The sequence below is a fragment of the Mesoplodon bidens genome (assembly GCF_964165515.1).
Source record: "Mesoplodon bidens genome assembly, chromosome: 1".
In the NCBI taxonomy this organism is placed as follows: Eukaryota; Metazoa; Chordata; class Mammalia; order Artiodactyla; family Ziphiidae; genus Mesoplodon; species Mesoplodon bidens.
This window is the reverse complement of record NC_138176.1, coordinates 228,064,727-228,080,955: the sequence shown is the minus strand read 5'-3', so window position 1 is coordinate 228,080,955 and position 16,229 is coordinate 228,064,727. Positions and strand designations below refer to the sequence as shown.

General features: G+C 42.2%; 1 protein-coding gene across 3 annotated transcripts in view; it reads right to left on the bottom strand.

Moving 5' to 3' along the window:
- The window catches only part of TRIM2 (tripartite motif containing 2), a 121,518-nt gene that overhangs the window by 31,488 nt on the left and 73,801 nt on the right, over positions 1 to 16,229 (bottom strand). For all 3 annotated transcript variants that reach the window (XM_081235055.1, XM_081235054.1, XM_081235056.1), the window contains 3 exons: positions 9,469 to 9,620; positions 7,902 to 8,082; positions 6,371 to 7,094 (listed from right to left, as the gene is read on the bottom strand). In XM_081235055.1, the coding sequence (XP_081091181.1) occupies positions 6,371 to 7,094; positions 7,902 to 8,082; positions 9,469 to 9,620 (1,057 nt within the window). The remainder of the gene's footprint in view (positions 1 to 6,370; positions 7,095 to 7,901; positions 8,083 to 9,468; positions 9,621 to 16,229) is intronic.

The following is a 16,229-nucleotide window of genomic DNA, read 5'->3' as shown; positions in this document are numbered from 1 at the left end:
AAACTAAATAACCCAATTAAAAAATGGGAAAAGGACCAGAATAGACATTTTTCCAAAGAAGATTCACCAAAGTCCACATGAAAAGATGCTCAACGTCACTAGTCATTAGGGAAATGCAAATTAAAAACACAACAAGATACCACCTCACGCCTGTGAGAATGGCCATCAACAAAAAGACAAGAGATAAAAAATGCTGGCATGGATGTGGACTGTTGGTCCTTGTGCACTGTTGGTGGGATGGTAAATTGGTACAGCCGCTATGGAAAACAGTGTAAAGGACCTTTGAAAATTAAAAATTGAGCTACCATATGATCCAGCTATTCCACTTCTGGGTATTTTTGCATAGGAAACAAAAACCCTAACTCGAAAAGATACATGCACCCCCATGTTCACAGCAGCACTATTTACAACAGCCAAGACATGGAAACAACCTAAGTGTCCATCGATGGATGAATGGATAAAGAAGTTGTGGGCCGTGTGTGTGTGTGCGTGTATGAACATTATTCAGCCATAAAAGGGAGAAAAATCCTTTGCAACAACATGGGTGGACCTTGAATGTATTATGCTAAGTGAAATAAGTCAGACAAAAAATGACAAATACTGTATGATCTCACTTATATGTGGAGCCTAAAAAAACCCAAAAAACAAAAAACCAAACTCAGAAAAGAGATCAGACTTGGGGTTCAGAGGCGGAGGTCTGGAGAGGGGCAACTGGAGGTGAAGTAACTTCCCCAACTGCATGGGTAGGAAAGTGGCAGTGTTGGGGCTGGAACCCAAGGCTGTGTAGCCTCCGAGGCTTTAACCATTCACTCTTCTACCTCACGCCCCTACATCACTCAAGTCAAACAGCTGGAAGTTCAATTTGGTCCTCAAGTCCTGCGCTCTCCCTCCTAAGCGTGCTATAAACCTGCCACGTCCTCTCTACTCCACCGCATCACTCTTAATTCTGGCACTTGTAGCAGCTCACATGGACCTACTGCAACAGGAAGCAGCTCTCTGCTTCCCGGGGGACACTGTCAGCAGATCCCTTATAGTGTCCCCAGCCTCTCTATAAATCAGTGTGTCAGCAAGTCACTACATTACACTGTTCAGTGCCTCCCCATCACCCACATGGTTCTCAAATCTCAGTGTGCAGAAGCATCGTGGAGCTGGTAGAATGCAGATTCCTGGTCCCTCCCCCAGAGATTCTGATTCTGTAAATGCAGTATGGAATTCAGGAATTCTCATTTTTACCCAGCACCCCAAGGAATTCAAGTGCTTTATGGGAAACACAGGTATACAGAACAAAGTCTCAGCTCCTTTGCAAGGAAACAGAACCTCTTCTCTGCTATCTTACTTCGTTTAACACTCCAGGTAATGGAATCATTTACAGTTCCTCGAAACTACTTAGTTTCTCGTCTTCTTTCCCTCCATCTAAAACTCCCTTTTCCTCCTTTCATCGACAGACTCTTTCTCTTTCAAAGCCAGCTGAGGTTTAGATGTCATCTCTAGATCCTTCCTTAACTCCCTGCTGCTTGCCAGCCTCCTCCCCCACCCCACCCCAGCCTCTGAAGGTACGCATACTGAAGGTACCACATTTGTCACACGCCTGTCCCCTTCCAGACTATGGCCTCCTCTAGGTCAGGGTCAGAAGTTCACCCCTCCCTTTATACCAGGACCCAGCCACGTATGAGGCACATAGTAGGAGCTCAAACAGCAGGGGCCCATCTAACTACGGTGCTGGATAATCAGGGAGGAAGGTGAAAATGTGAGTCAAAATTACCCCTGAAAATCCTTTATATAGCCCAGAAAGTGATGGTTCCCTTTCACAAATACACAAAATTAACACACGTTATTTAGGGTTGTTAAATGAATCCTAATACATGTTTATGAAAACAATGTAGCTTATGACAAGAAATCAGTGCCTCAAGAAGCTCAGTATGTGGGACCAGTTGAGGGAACAGCAGAACCCCAGTTGCCAGCTTATGTGTGTAGTTGGATTTGAATGAATTCTGACTTCAATACATGCAGAGGGGGAACTGCTCTAATCATGAATGTTCCAGTATCATGGAACAACCACCTAACAACCTGCCTGTACAGTACAGACAAGCTTAGAGTCCTAAAACAAAGCTATAACTGTAAAAGAAAGTTGAACTGTTCTAATTATTTATATAAACTCTCCCCCTATGTAGCCAACAGTATAGATTCTGAAAAGACAGGTTCTTAGAAGGCCAGTACTGTTTGTCTAATACTGCCTAGCACAGCTCTGTGTGTGGGAATACATGAGATGATTGCCCTTGAGCTTAGTGCTTTGTTGCCTGGTCTGTGTGTCCCTGGGCTTCAAAACTGGAATCTGACAGTGGTGAGCAGGAAGTTAAATCATGTGGTGAGTCATGACTTGATTCGATTCAAATAGGCAAAGTACTTAGGCAAAGTGTTCTTGTGGGTTGGGGATTATAAATGATTAAAGATGTCATCTTTGACCTCAAGTAATGCGTAATATCATCAGGAAATAAGACCTCAGCAGAAATAATAATCCACCACAGTGGATTCTAAAAGAGAAGGTGGGATTTGAGGGAAGGATAAGATTGGGGACAGAATTCACGGATGGAGGAGCCCAGGTGTGAAAGCACAGAGGGTGTTCAAGGAGCTGCAGACTCCAACGCTCACCTGTCCAGCTCCTCTCCCCAGTGCCCCCCCCCACTTTCCACCCCTCTGACCTTTGTCCCCCCGCATCTTCTCATGGACGTGTCCCCCCTAAAACGTTAATCACGTTCACTCCTCTTCCCCTTGCCTTTGTCCTCCAACCGGTCCCTTGCCCAGGATGCCATTTCAACTTGGGTAAGTTGTATTGGCCCTTCACGTCTGGTTTAAATTCCTTCTCCTAATCCATGCTATGAGTAGATCACACATCTGTCACCCCAAACCTCTGTTAAGTTCCTAGAGGGAAAAGATCTCATTTCTTTCATCTCTGTATTCCCAACACCCAGCAATGTTTTATGAGCTATATTACTGCATAATGGTGGTGTCTTTTGGCTAGACTCTGGATTAGATTCATAAAGTTAAAGAGGAATGGATAAGTAAGACCCATCTCCCTTGCTGCCCTTACATACCTGAGGTGTATAGCATCTGTTATAAGCTGAACTGTATCTCCACAAAATTCATACATTGAAGTCCAGTCCCAACCTCCAGTACCTCAGAATGTAACTGTATTTGGAGTTAAGATACTTTTTTTTTTTTTTTTTTTTTTTTTGCAGTACGCGGGCCTCTCACTGCTGTGGCCTCTCCCGTTGCGGAGCACAGGCTCTGGACGCGCAGGCTCAGCGGCCATGGCTCACGGGCCCAGCCGCTTCACGGCATGTGGGATCTTCCCGGACTGGGGCACGAACCCGTGTCCCCTGCATCGGCAGGCGGACTCTCAACCTCTGCACCACCAGGGAAGCCCTGGAGTTAAGATCTTTAAAGGTGATTAACTTAAAATGAGGCCCTAACCCAATATGACTGGTGTCTTTCTAAGAAGAGGAAGAAACAGCAGGGGTGTGCGTGCACAGAGGGACAACCATGGGGGGACAAAGCAGCCAGAAGGCGGCCGTCTGCAAGCCAAGAAGAGAGACCTCCCAAGAAACCAACCTTGCCGCCACCTTGAGCTTGGACTTCCAGCCTCCAGAACTGTGAGAAAATAAATTTCTGTTGTTTAAGTCAGCCAGTCTGTGGTATTTTGTTATGCCACCTCCAGCATTAATAAACCTGGACCTAGTGCCATATGCCAGGTACTGTTATAAGCATTTTACAAATGCTTCAACATTTAAACACCTTCCCACCAGTGCCAGTGAATCACTACGGCTGCATTTCTCAATGGGTAGGAGGGGAGAAGAGTGTATCCCTTTCCCTCTAGGGTGGGAGCTGGGCATTCAGAATAAATATAGTTGGGGGAAAAACACCCTAAGAGGTATACCTCTTTTCTCAGGTGAGAATCACAGGTGGAAGGGTGATGACTGATAATTATAACAATAGTAAAATGATTGCCACCATTAACTGAGCAATTACTGTACATAGGCAAGTACCAGCCGTATTACAAGAATCCCTTATCATTTCACCCCCACAGCAACCTTAAGAGTTAGGTAATATTTCATTCCCTTTATTTTACAGAGGAAGAAACCAGGTTAAGAAGGGGCAAGCCAGTTGTCAGCTGGCAAGGAGAATCAGAATCAGACACAGATCTGGGCCTTTTTCCACTCTGCACACTGCCTGGGAAGTGGACTGGGGTCCCTTGGCTGGGGGAGGGGAGATTCTAAATGCGAGACAGAATTTGTTCTTAATGCAGATCAATGGGGAGCAGCAAGGTCAATTGTTTTAGAAGAAAAGGCAGCAGGGAACACCTAACAGCCTTAATAGCATGTGCAAAAACAATCATTCTCTTTATTTAGCTCCTCCTACATGCCAGGCATTAAGCTTGGAACTGAGTCCTGAGAAGCTGATATTTTTATCTTTTCTTTTTATGGACATGGAAACTGAAGGTCAGGGAAGCTGAGAGACCTGGCCAAGGTTGAAATAAGTGGTAGAACTGGAGTGGTAGGCCTATGAGGCTCCAATCCTGCGCCTGTCCCGGCCCACCCACTCTGCTTTGGCAGGTATCTCAATGGCTTCTGTACCCACACTGCATAAATGGCCAGTGAATGCAGGAGGGCCTCCATGCCCTGAATGGAGAGTTTACTTGCCATATCATGGTCTTTACCAAGATTCAACCTAAAAAATAATAAATAATATAGAATACTAAATAATAAAGAGAAATGAATAATAATGGAGTAGCTTTTGCCCAAGAATGCTCCAAGGAGCCTTATTTTCCCAAGATGTTCCATGGAAAAACTTCTATGGTCAGACAAGTTTGGAAGTGCTGCCTGTTATCCCTCCACTGCCTTTGAGACTGCCAGTGTGGCAGTAAAAAAACAAACAAAAAACTGTGTACATCAACAGATTCTAAAGGTACTACAGTAAAAAAAATTTTTTTAAATCTGATTCCTTCACTTAAGCTAAGCTTTCCCCAATCTTTCTGAACCACAGAATTGTTTTTCTACATGTGTCAGTGAACATACCTCGCAGCATCCTTTTAGAGATACTGCATTGTAGGACTGAGGAAGCAGAAAGACAAGCAGGCTGGAGCCACTTTTGGATATGGTAGCTAACATGCAGACTTTTTTCTTAAGAATGATCAAATTGTGGGGACTTCCCTGGCAGCCCAGTGGTTAAGACTCCATGCTTCCACTGCAGGGGACATGGGTTCGATCCCTGGTCAGGGAACTAAGATCCCACATGCCGTGTGGAACAGCCAAAAAATAAATAAATTTGAAAAAAGAATTATCAAATTGTTGGTTGTTTACGTTTAGTTTGCTTTCTATTGAGAAAATAAACAGCTTGAAAAAATCTGACGCAATAAATCTGACAAGGGAAGGGCTATTTGCTTTCCCAAATCTCGTGGCTCATCCTAAGTCTTCTTGTTTCCGCCCCAACCCCATTCCATTCTCCAGGTTCCCACCCACCCCTTCCTCTTCGGGGCTGCTCTCCAGCTACAGGCGACTGGACATGACAACGTGCAATGCACCATGTCCCTCACCCCCAGCCCTTACAATGAGGAGGCAGTGACAGAGAGGCATCAGACCCTCTGCCCACAGTTATAGCCCACGCTGGCAGATTCCAGAGAGATGCGTGGACTTATGTGGTAGAAGTATGTCTCTGCCGTGGGGTTAGGCAGGAGTACTGTAGACATTCCCACAGCGGGGCGGAGGGGAAGGTTGCCAACAGTTCCTTTAAAATGTCCAGATTATGTACACGGTGCTATATTTAAAATAGCACAAGGAACTGTACTCAGTATTAGGTAACAACCTAAATGCGAAAAGAATTTGAAAAACAATAGATACGTGTATATGTATAACTTTGCTGTACACTTGAAACTAACACAACATTGTTAATCGCCTATGCTCCAATATAAAGTAAAAAGTTTTAAAAAAAACCCTGCTACCAAAAAAAAAGTCCAGATTATGAGTGCTGTGATTTTTCTAATTCTTTTTGCTTATTTTCAGTTTCTAATTTTCCATAATGAATGTGCAGCGCTTGTGTGTTAAGGAGGAGGAGGAAGAGGGGGAAAGAACGGGAGAGAGGCGGGGTGGGGGAGGGGGAAGGAAGGAGGGAGGGAGGAGGGAGGAGGAGGGGAAAATAAGTCATAAAATCTCCGCAGAAGGAGACGGCGTGAGCTCACCTAATCAAATACCCGCGTATCTCCCAGCACCGTCAGCCTCACTTGTGACCTGCAAAGCTGCAATTTGCAACACTTTCCCAGTCACCCCTTGACCAAAGCAAAGCTCAGAATTCAGGTGCAGCGCCGCCTCCCCCTTACCCACGCGGAAGATCAGATCGTCTTCGATGGGATTCTCTTTTCGTTTCCCGGTGCTGTACATGCTAGCGGGTCTCTTCACAGCCTTCTGCTTCACGTGACCGCTCCCCGGGGACTTCACGCGCCTCTTCACGCCCTCGGTGGTGGGGGACACGTCCGCCGACCGGATCACCTTCAGCTTAAACGGGCTGCCGCGGATGTGCTGGTCGTAGAGCCGCAGGGACAGGGTGAAGTCGCCCTCTTTCTGTACTGTGTACAGGAACTCGTACGTGCCGTTCTTGTTGTCCAGGATCTCCCCGTCCGCCACGCTGCCGTCGGGCGTGCTCAGCTCCGCCGTGATGTAGGCGTTGCCCGTTTTGCACAGCTCGCCGTCTTTGTCCTTGGTTGTTATGGTGACGGACATGGGCTGCCCGATGATGGTCTGCCGCAGCCCCTCGCCCGTGGCCACCGTCTCGGAGGCGACGGCGTTGGTGGTTAAAATCGTCCCGAGGTTGTGGATGGACTTCTTGAGCCCCTCGGTCTCCACGATGAAGTCCAGCTGGTCGTTTTCTCGCGGGTGCAGCGGAAAATCCTGGTCCGCCAGTTCGTTCAGCTTCTCGCTCATTTGCTTCTTCACAAGCAGCACCTCCGTCTCCGTGCCATGGTTGAGGGCCTGCGCCGTGAAGCTGCTGCAGCTCTTGATACTCTCCTGCCCCTCCAGCAGAGTATCCAGCTGCGACTGGAGGACCTGCGGGGAAACCAAGCCGGGTGAGCTCTTCCCAGGGCGCCCGCGCCCGCACCTGCCCGCGCTCTTGGCCCCCGGCAGGGGGGGTTCAGTTTAACCCAGGGAGCCCCATTCTCACGCTGAATCCTAAATCGCCTTACCACTCCCTTCTCTTTCCCCTCCTCCTCGCCTGTCTCTCCCACACACATATTTATGGGGTCATGTGTCTTGGATAGGCGCAAGCAGAAACGTCACCGACAGCTTGGCAGCCAGATTGCTAGGCCTGACATCTGAAATTTTGTTCATTATTCAGTATCTTTGTCTAATGTCCAAAGCTTCCCTGTCACCACCTAAAGGAACAGAAACCAGACGAACGAAAACTCCACTCCTGAATATCGGAAGCTTTCATCCCTGGTTTTGTGACGGGATGTGCAGAGTTAAACAAAGGCAGAAGTCTGGGTTCACTCTGAAGTTGACTAACAGGTTGGTGTGGGTGAGAGAGCAATTAAGAGACTATTAGACATTATAATTAAGGAAGGAAAACAATCCAGTTTAACCCTAAATCCTGAAAGCATTACTTTATATTCAACTTCGCCTTGTGTCAAGTTATCAAGTGGTACTTAAGGCCACAGAATCATAGTTTTGCTGCAAACAGGAAGGAAGAAATAGCTGGATAAGCCACTAAATAAAAACTACTGTTTACTGAACAACAGTGACACTTAACCCACTAGAGTCCCCTTTACCGCTGGTAGAACACAGTAAGCTAGCGCCAGGGAGGCCCCGGATAGTGCACCTCTCCCAGGATGTCTGTAGGAAAGGGTGGAGTCTTACTTTGTGTTTGAGACCATAGTTGACTTCCAGCTCCATAAGCAGCACGCTCTTGCGCACATTTAAAGTCTTCTGGAGTTCATCAAAGGTAGAATGGATGTCATCCACAATGCTGGCCTTTTGGTCGGTTAACTGATGGATGATTTCTGAGATGAACTGAAGAGCAGAATCTATTTCTGGGAGCCTGGAAGACAGTTATCAGAGGTCGTTATTATAATAAGATCCACACGGAAATAGTAAAAAAAAAAAAAAAATCTATCCAAACACTATATTTTGTCAAGAAACATCTTCTGTGCTTTTCATCATCTTTAAAAAGTAATAACTGAAGAACAGAGTGAATAAGACATGACATAATTACTGCCTTTGAGAGAAGAGATTTTGAGGGTCCATGTCTACTTCAATCTACCTCAGTCATTTAATTTTAAAAATTGATGGTACAAAGCTCTCAGAACCCCATGGCTTTTTCTCACACTCTAAATCAGCTGTTCTCTACAATGGATAAACAACAAGGTCCTACTGTAGAGCATAGAGAACTATATTCAATATCCTGTGATAAACCACAATGGAAAGGAATTTTTTTAAAAAGAATGTATATATATATGTATAACTGAATCACTTCGCTGTACAGCAACAATTAACACAACATTGTAAATCAACTATACTTCAATAAAAAAATAAGAAGAAAAAGAAAAAATAAATAAATCAGGCATTCTCTAACTTGACATATTGATATTTTGGGCCAGATAATTCTTTGTTGCAGGCGGCTGTCCTGTGAATTGTAGGATGTTTAACAGCATCCTTTCCTCTACCCCGCCCCCACACACAGTTGTGACACCAAATTGTCTCCAGGCATTGCCAAATGTCCCTTGGGGGGTATCATTGCCCTTGGTTGAGGACCACTGGTCTAAATATATAGCTGTATCTTTTTACCCAATCACATGAAAAACTTATCCAAACTCAGAGTTTCCTGGGAATTTCTTGCAAGTTTCCAAGTTCTTTTAATTAGTATAGAATAGCCACACTTTTCTCACTTCAACTTTTGGTAAAGAGATTTATTTTCATTTTGCTGTTTATTTGCTCTCTTTGGTCTTTCTCATGCATCACACAGCTACTCTGTTTCTTCATTTCCAAATAAAGAGCCTGGAAGTGGGGAAGGAGAAGGAAAATTGAGCACTTGCTGCTCAGGACCATTTTGCTCAGACAGAGATGAGCCAGTCACGGTCTGCACAGTGGCTTCTAAGTGTGTCAAGAACAGCAGCTAAGAAAGGCTCTTCAGACAGCCTGGTTTCAGGCACAAATTTCAGAGATCTCCTGAGAGTGTATTTTCCTTGAGTATATTTTGTTCATTTAATCTTACTAAGGTACTAAAAGGAAAACCACCACTCATAACAAAACGGGGCTGGAATTTTACCAAGGGGCAGGGGATGACCCTCATCACTCACTAGTTTATGACTACAGCCCTATGATCAAAGGACAATTTATTTAGGTGACATGAATCTTCTATCCCACTGGGACACGAGACCCTGAGGCCACAGGCGGCCAGTCAGGAGCCAGGCGGAGGTATGCACACCTTTTGTTGACGGCGTCCAGCTGGACCTGGAGTGAGGCCTTGTGCTGCTCCACCACGTCCTTGAGGGGGACTGTGGGGTGTTCCGCGTGCTCCCCCTCCGTGCACTCCCGACACATGGCCGTCTCGCAGGACTGGCAGTAAAAGTCCATCACCTGCGGGTGACACAAGAGCAATTCCAGGTTTGGTGCCAGTGACTGAGTGCTGACCATGCACTAAGCCTTCACCTGCACCCTCTCAGTTAATTCTCACAGCCTCCCCAGGATGTGGGCAGTATTATATCCAGTTTCACAGGAGAAAAGGAAAGATAAACTTTTATGTTCCAGGTCCCGAACAGAGGTGGATTGGACTCCAAAGCTGTTGCTATGGCCACAAAACCAGCTTTTCTTGGCCACTCCCCTAAGGCAGAACAGTATAGGGCTTTGGTGCTCAAACTTTTTGGTCTCAGGGCACCTTTCCACTCTTTATACATGATTGAGGATTCCGAATGCTTTGTGTTTATATGAGTTATATCTATAGCTATTTATTATGTTAAAAATGGAAACTGAGAAACATTCAAAATATTGATTAATTTATCAAAAGCAAAAATAAATGATAACATTAATAATAGAATTTATGAAAAGTATATTTTGCAAAACAAAAATTTTGTGAGGAGAATGGCATTGCTTTTCATATTTGTAAATCTCTTCAGTGTCTGGCTTCATAGAAGACAGCTGGATTCTCATATTTGCTTCTGCATTCAATCTGTTTTGCTAGCACACATAGTAGAATCTCTGGAACATGCCACTGAATACTCTTGAGAGGTTGAGAGTAAAAAAGGTAAATAGGGCTTCCCTGGTGGCACAGTCGTTGAGAGTCTGCCTGCTGATGCAGGGGACGCGGGTTCATGCCCCGGTCCAGGAAGATCCCACATGCCGCGGAGCGGCTGGGCCTGTGAGCCATGGCCGCTGAGCCTGTGCGTCCGGAGCCTACGCTCCGCAACGGGAGAGGCCACAACAGTAAGAGGCCCACGCAAAAAAAAAAAAAAAAAGGTAAATAATGTTTTAGTATTATCACAAATATAGTTTTGACCTTGTGGGTCCCCTGAAAGGGTCTGGAGACCCACAAGAGTTCCTGGATTGCACCTTGAGAACGGCTACTGTTTGGATAAGAGATGAGCTGGATGCAACAGTTTGCATCCTGGCTCCACCACTTATGTGACCTCACCGTGTCTCAATTTTCGCTTTGGCAAATGGAGACTAGTCATGTAACATACTAATCTACTTCACAGGGCTGCTATGAGGATTTGGTAGATTAATATGCACAAAGAACTCAGATGATGCCTGGCACTGGCACGTAGTAAGTTCTTAATAAGTAGTAGCAGTGGTGATGGCGCTGATGATATCATTTGCTTACCTGAAAATAAAGCCACCTTACCCTGACTGTGGTGAACTCACGGTATCAATATAACATAAAGCCTGAAGGTTAGTTTCTTTGTGAAGGCATTCCCCTTATTCTCTCAGCTGGAAATAACTTCTTCCAATATTGAATTCCCAAAGCACTTGGGGCGGGGGGAATATTTTTCTTGAAGTATAACACACATAAAAAAATGGCATAAATCCTAACACAGATTGATGGATTTTCATAAAATGAATGCACCCACTAAAACAATTTTATTCATACCCCTTTTATGAAATATTTATAAGATTTTAAGTTACTGAGCACTGAAACTCTCTCATCCAGAGCCTAGATAATTCCCTGCACATAGTACGTGTATAATAACATTGCTGAATGTGTGAACTCTATGCTGTTTATAAGATACTCACATTAGGTTGAAAGTAGAAAGATGGAAAAAGATATTCCATGCAAAGAGTAACCAAAAGAGAGCTGGAGTAGCTATTCTAATATTAGACAAAACAGGCTTTAAGACCAAAGTTGTTATAACAGACAGAAAAGGACATTATCAACTATACTTCAATTAAAAAAAGGACATTATATAATAATAAAATGGTAAATCCATCAAGACGATATAACAATTATTAATAAATATATAACCAACAACAGAGTCCCAATATATATGAAGCAAAAACTGACAGAATTGAAGGGAGAAATGGAGAGTCCAATAATAATAGTTGGACATTTCAATATTCCACTTTCAATAATGATATAACTATTAGACAGAAGATCAGTAAAGAAATAGAGAACTTGAACAACATTATAAACCAACTAGGCCTAACACACACATGTGGAACACTCTGTTCAATAACAGAAGACACATTTCTGTCAAGTACACACGGAACATCTTCCAGAAGAAACCATACATTAGGTCACAAAAGTCTCAGTAAATTTAAAAAGACTGAAGTCATACAAAGTATCTTCTCTGGCTACAGTAGAATGAAATTAGAAATCAATAACAGAAGGAAATCTGGAAAATTAACAAATATGTGGAAATTAAATAACACAAACAAATAATGAGTCAAAGAAGAAATTATAAGGGAAAGTACAAAATATTTTGAGATGAATAAAAACACAACATATCAAAACTTATGAGAGTGCTCAGAGCAAAATGTATAGCTGTAAATGTCTACATTAAAAAGAAGATCTCAAATCAATAACCTAGGCTTCCACCTTAGAGAACTAGAAAAAGAAGAACAAACTAAACCCAAAGCAAGCGGAAGAAAGGAAATAAAGATTAGTGTGGAGATCAATAAAATGGAGAATAGAAAAACAATAGAGAGAATCAATGAGCCAAAAGCTGGTTCTTTGTAAGAATCAACAAAATTGACAAACAGAATCCTATGGACTGTTGTATGTCAATAAATCAAATAACCTAGATAAAACGGATGAATTCCTAGAAACACACAAACTACCAAAACTAACTCAGAGAAGAAATAGAACATATGAATAGACCTACAATAAGTAAAGAGATCAATCAATATTCAAAAAGCCTCCAACAAAGAAAAGTCCAGGGCGAGACGGCTTCACTGGTGAGTTCTACCAAACATTTCAAGAAGAATTAACACCAATCCCCAAACTCTTCAAAAACAGAAGAGAAGGGAACATTTCCTAATTCATTAGGCCAGTAATATACTGACACCAAAGTCAAAGATATCACACAAGAAAAGAAAATTAGAAAAGAAAATTAAAGACTAATAATCCCTATGAATATAGGTGCAAAAATCCTTAACAAAATACTAGTAAACTGAACCCAGCTACGTATTAAAAAGATTAAACACCATGACCATGTGGGATTTATTCCAGGAATGCAAGGGTGGTCCACATACAATAATCAATATTTGTAATACACCACGCTAATAAGATGAAGGAGAAGAATCCTACATGATCAGATCAGTAAATACAGAAATAGGATTTGACAATACCCAACACCCTTTCATGATAAAAAAAACAAAACAAAAAACACATCAAATTAGAAATAGAAGGAAAATCCCTCAACTTGAAAAAACGGCATCTGTAAAAACCCCACAGCTTACTTAATGGTGACTCCCTCCTAAGATCAGGAATATGACAAGGATGTCCACTTTTGCCACTTCTATTCAACAATGTACTGGAAGTTTTAGCCAGAGCATATAGGCAAGAAAAATAAAATGCATCCAAACTGGAAAAGAATAAGTAAGAATTTCTCTATTCAGAGATGACTTATATATGGAAAATCCCAAAGAATGTACACATGTGCGCGTGCACACACACACACTATTAGAACTAACAAATGAATTCAGCAAAGTTTTAGGATACAACATGAACAAACAAAAATCAGTTGTATTTCTATACACTAGCAATGAACAATCCAAACATGAAATTAAGAAAATTCCATTTATAATAGCATCCAAAAGAATATAAAATACTTAAAGAATAAATTTAACAGAGAAGGTGCAAGACTGGTACACTGAAAGCTACAAAATATTGTTGAAAGAAATTAAAGAATACCTAAATAATGGAAATAAATGGAAAGATATCCCATGCTCATGAATTGGAAGACTTAATATTGTTAAGAGGGCAATATTCCCAAATTGATCTACAGATTCAATGAAATATCTATCAAAACTCCAACTTTTTTTTTCACAGAAGTGAACAAGCTGTTCCTAAGATTTATATAAAATTACACTGGTACCCTGAATAGCCAAAACAACCTTCCAAAGAAGAACAAAATTGGAAGCCTCACACTTCCCTATTTCAAAACTTACTACCAAGCTAGAGTAATAAAGATTGTGTGTTACCAGCATAAGGATAGGCATATAGATCAATGGAATAGAATTGAGAGTCCAGAAATAAAACCATACATTTATGGTCAACTGATTCTTGAAAAGGGTGCCAAGACCACTCAATGGGGGAAAAGAGTCTTTTCAACAAGGGATGTCAAGACCACTGGATATCTATGTGTAAAAGAATGAAGTTGAAACCTTACCTCACTCCATATACAAAAATTAACTCAAAATAGATTAACAACCTAAATGTAAGAGATAAAACTATAAAAATCCTAGAAAAAAAAAACATAGGGTTAAATTTTCATGACCTTGGACTTGGCAATAGATTCCTAGATATGATAGCAAAAACACAAGCAAAAAAAGAAAAAGTAGATAAATTGGACTTCATCAAATTAAAAACTTGTGTATCAAAGGGCAGTACCAGGAAAGTAAAAAGAATGGGAAAAATATTTCCTAGTTATATATCTGATAAGGATGTAGTATCCAGAACATACAAAGAACCCCTGCAACTCAAGAACCCAATTCAAAAATTGTCAAAGGAATTAAATAGACATTTCTTCAAAAAGGCTAAACAAATGGCCAATTTTCACAGGAAAATACTCTAACATCATTAGTCACTAGGAAAATGCAAATCAAAACTGCAGTGAGACACCACTTCACACCAGCTAGGAGGGCTAGACTCAAAAAATCAGATAACAAGTGTTGGTGAGAATGTGAAAAAATCAGGACTCTCATACTTTGCTGGTGGGAATGTAAAATGGTGTAATTCTATGAAAACAGTTGGCGGTTCCTCAAAGGTTAAACATTACCATATGACCCAGCAATTCCACTCTCCTAGGTATCTACCCAAGAGAACTGAAAACGTATGTCCACACAAAAACTGTACATGAATGTTCATAGCAGCATTATTCATAATAGTCAAAAAGTGGAAACAACCCAAATATCCATCAACTCATGAATGGATAAACAAATTATGGTATAATATTTAGCCATACAAGAGGAATGAAGTTCTGATATATGCCGCAATATAGATGAACCTTGAAAACATTATGCTAAGTGATAGAAGCCAGACTCAAAAGGCCACATATTGTAGAATTCCATTTATATCAAATGTCCACAATGGACAAATCCTTAGAGACGGAAAGCAGGCTGGTGGGTGCCAGGGGTTGGGGTGTCGGGGAGGGGATGAGGAATGGCTGCTTAACAGGTATGGAGTTTCTTTGGGGGATAATGAAAAACTTCTGGAATTAGATAGTGGTGATGTTTGGACAACCTTTTAAACATGCTAAAAGCCATTGAATTGTACACTTTAAAGGGGTGAAAATGTTGAGTTTTATGTTAAGTGATGTTAACCTCCATTTTAAGAAACTGATTCCATCTTTGAAGAGATAGCAACAGACCTGGGCAGTTGTCCCTGGTTCTGTATCTTGCATGTTTCTTGGGAAGTAAAGGCCCTGAAATCATTTTGAAGCGTCTACAACTAGTCATTCTCTAATGCTTGTGCTCAGGTTCTGACAGCTTTGACTCAAGCTGAGACTTCATTGTGGGAGGTGAGCAACTCAGTTGAACTCATCCATCTTGGGTGAGAGGACACTGGTGCTCCCAAGGGTGGGTGGGCCAGAGCCCAGGATGAGCTTGTTGTTGTTGACAAGTAGTCACCATTTGTGTTCATTAGAAGAGGAGATGGCAGGACTATATGCATAATAACGTGCTGAAAAGGATGGTCAGGGCCTTGCAGCCACCACCCCGCCCCCGCCAGGCTTCTGGAAGTGGGGGCTGATTAGTAGCAGGGCATTCTTAATGAGGATCTCTCCTTTGCACCTCTTAACATGCTTGTTAGGAAGGCACCTAAGCCAGCAACAACAGGGCTTAAGGATCATTTGTGTTCTGGGACTTTGAGGCATGAGCTCAGATGTCTGCTTTAAGTGCAAAGAACCTCTTAAATCACTGACCATTATTCCCATTTTTCTTTGTATTTGAACAATGCAGCCATGGCAGTTTAATTAGAAGACAGATAGTGTCACAGCACTTAAAGTAAATGACAGGCTTTCATCCACATGTGCTAATCAGCACCAGGCAGTTTATGAGGGCAACATCCTGCTTCATTGTTAATTACCCGATTTTATGAATCATTTGAATTGTTTTTAAAGATTTACCCATGGCAATTAACTGCAGCCATTTATCTGTAATATTGCATGCATTTGACTTGAATATGCAGGGAGGACCCCCGTTTCGGAGCATCAGCAGAGAACTCCTACAATCTATGGTGGAACAATAGAATGATTCAAGACACACAGTAAATTTTCCAAGGCTTCTTGCTAGTTTATACGTTTTATGATTCCAAAGACTCATAATGACCCAGCATAGAAAAAGTGCTCAAAACACACTTTAAATAGCTTCATTCACCTCCAGGAGGATCCATTTCTTTAGAGTTAATTTTTAATGTGATTTGATGTGATATGTTTCATAGAGAAACAGGGAACGTTTCAACCTAAAGGCTTCTTTACCTTTGCTGGAATTAGCATCTCTGTGACTGTTTCTCCTTAGCAGCCTATGGCATCC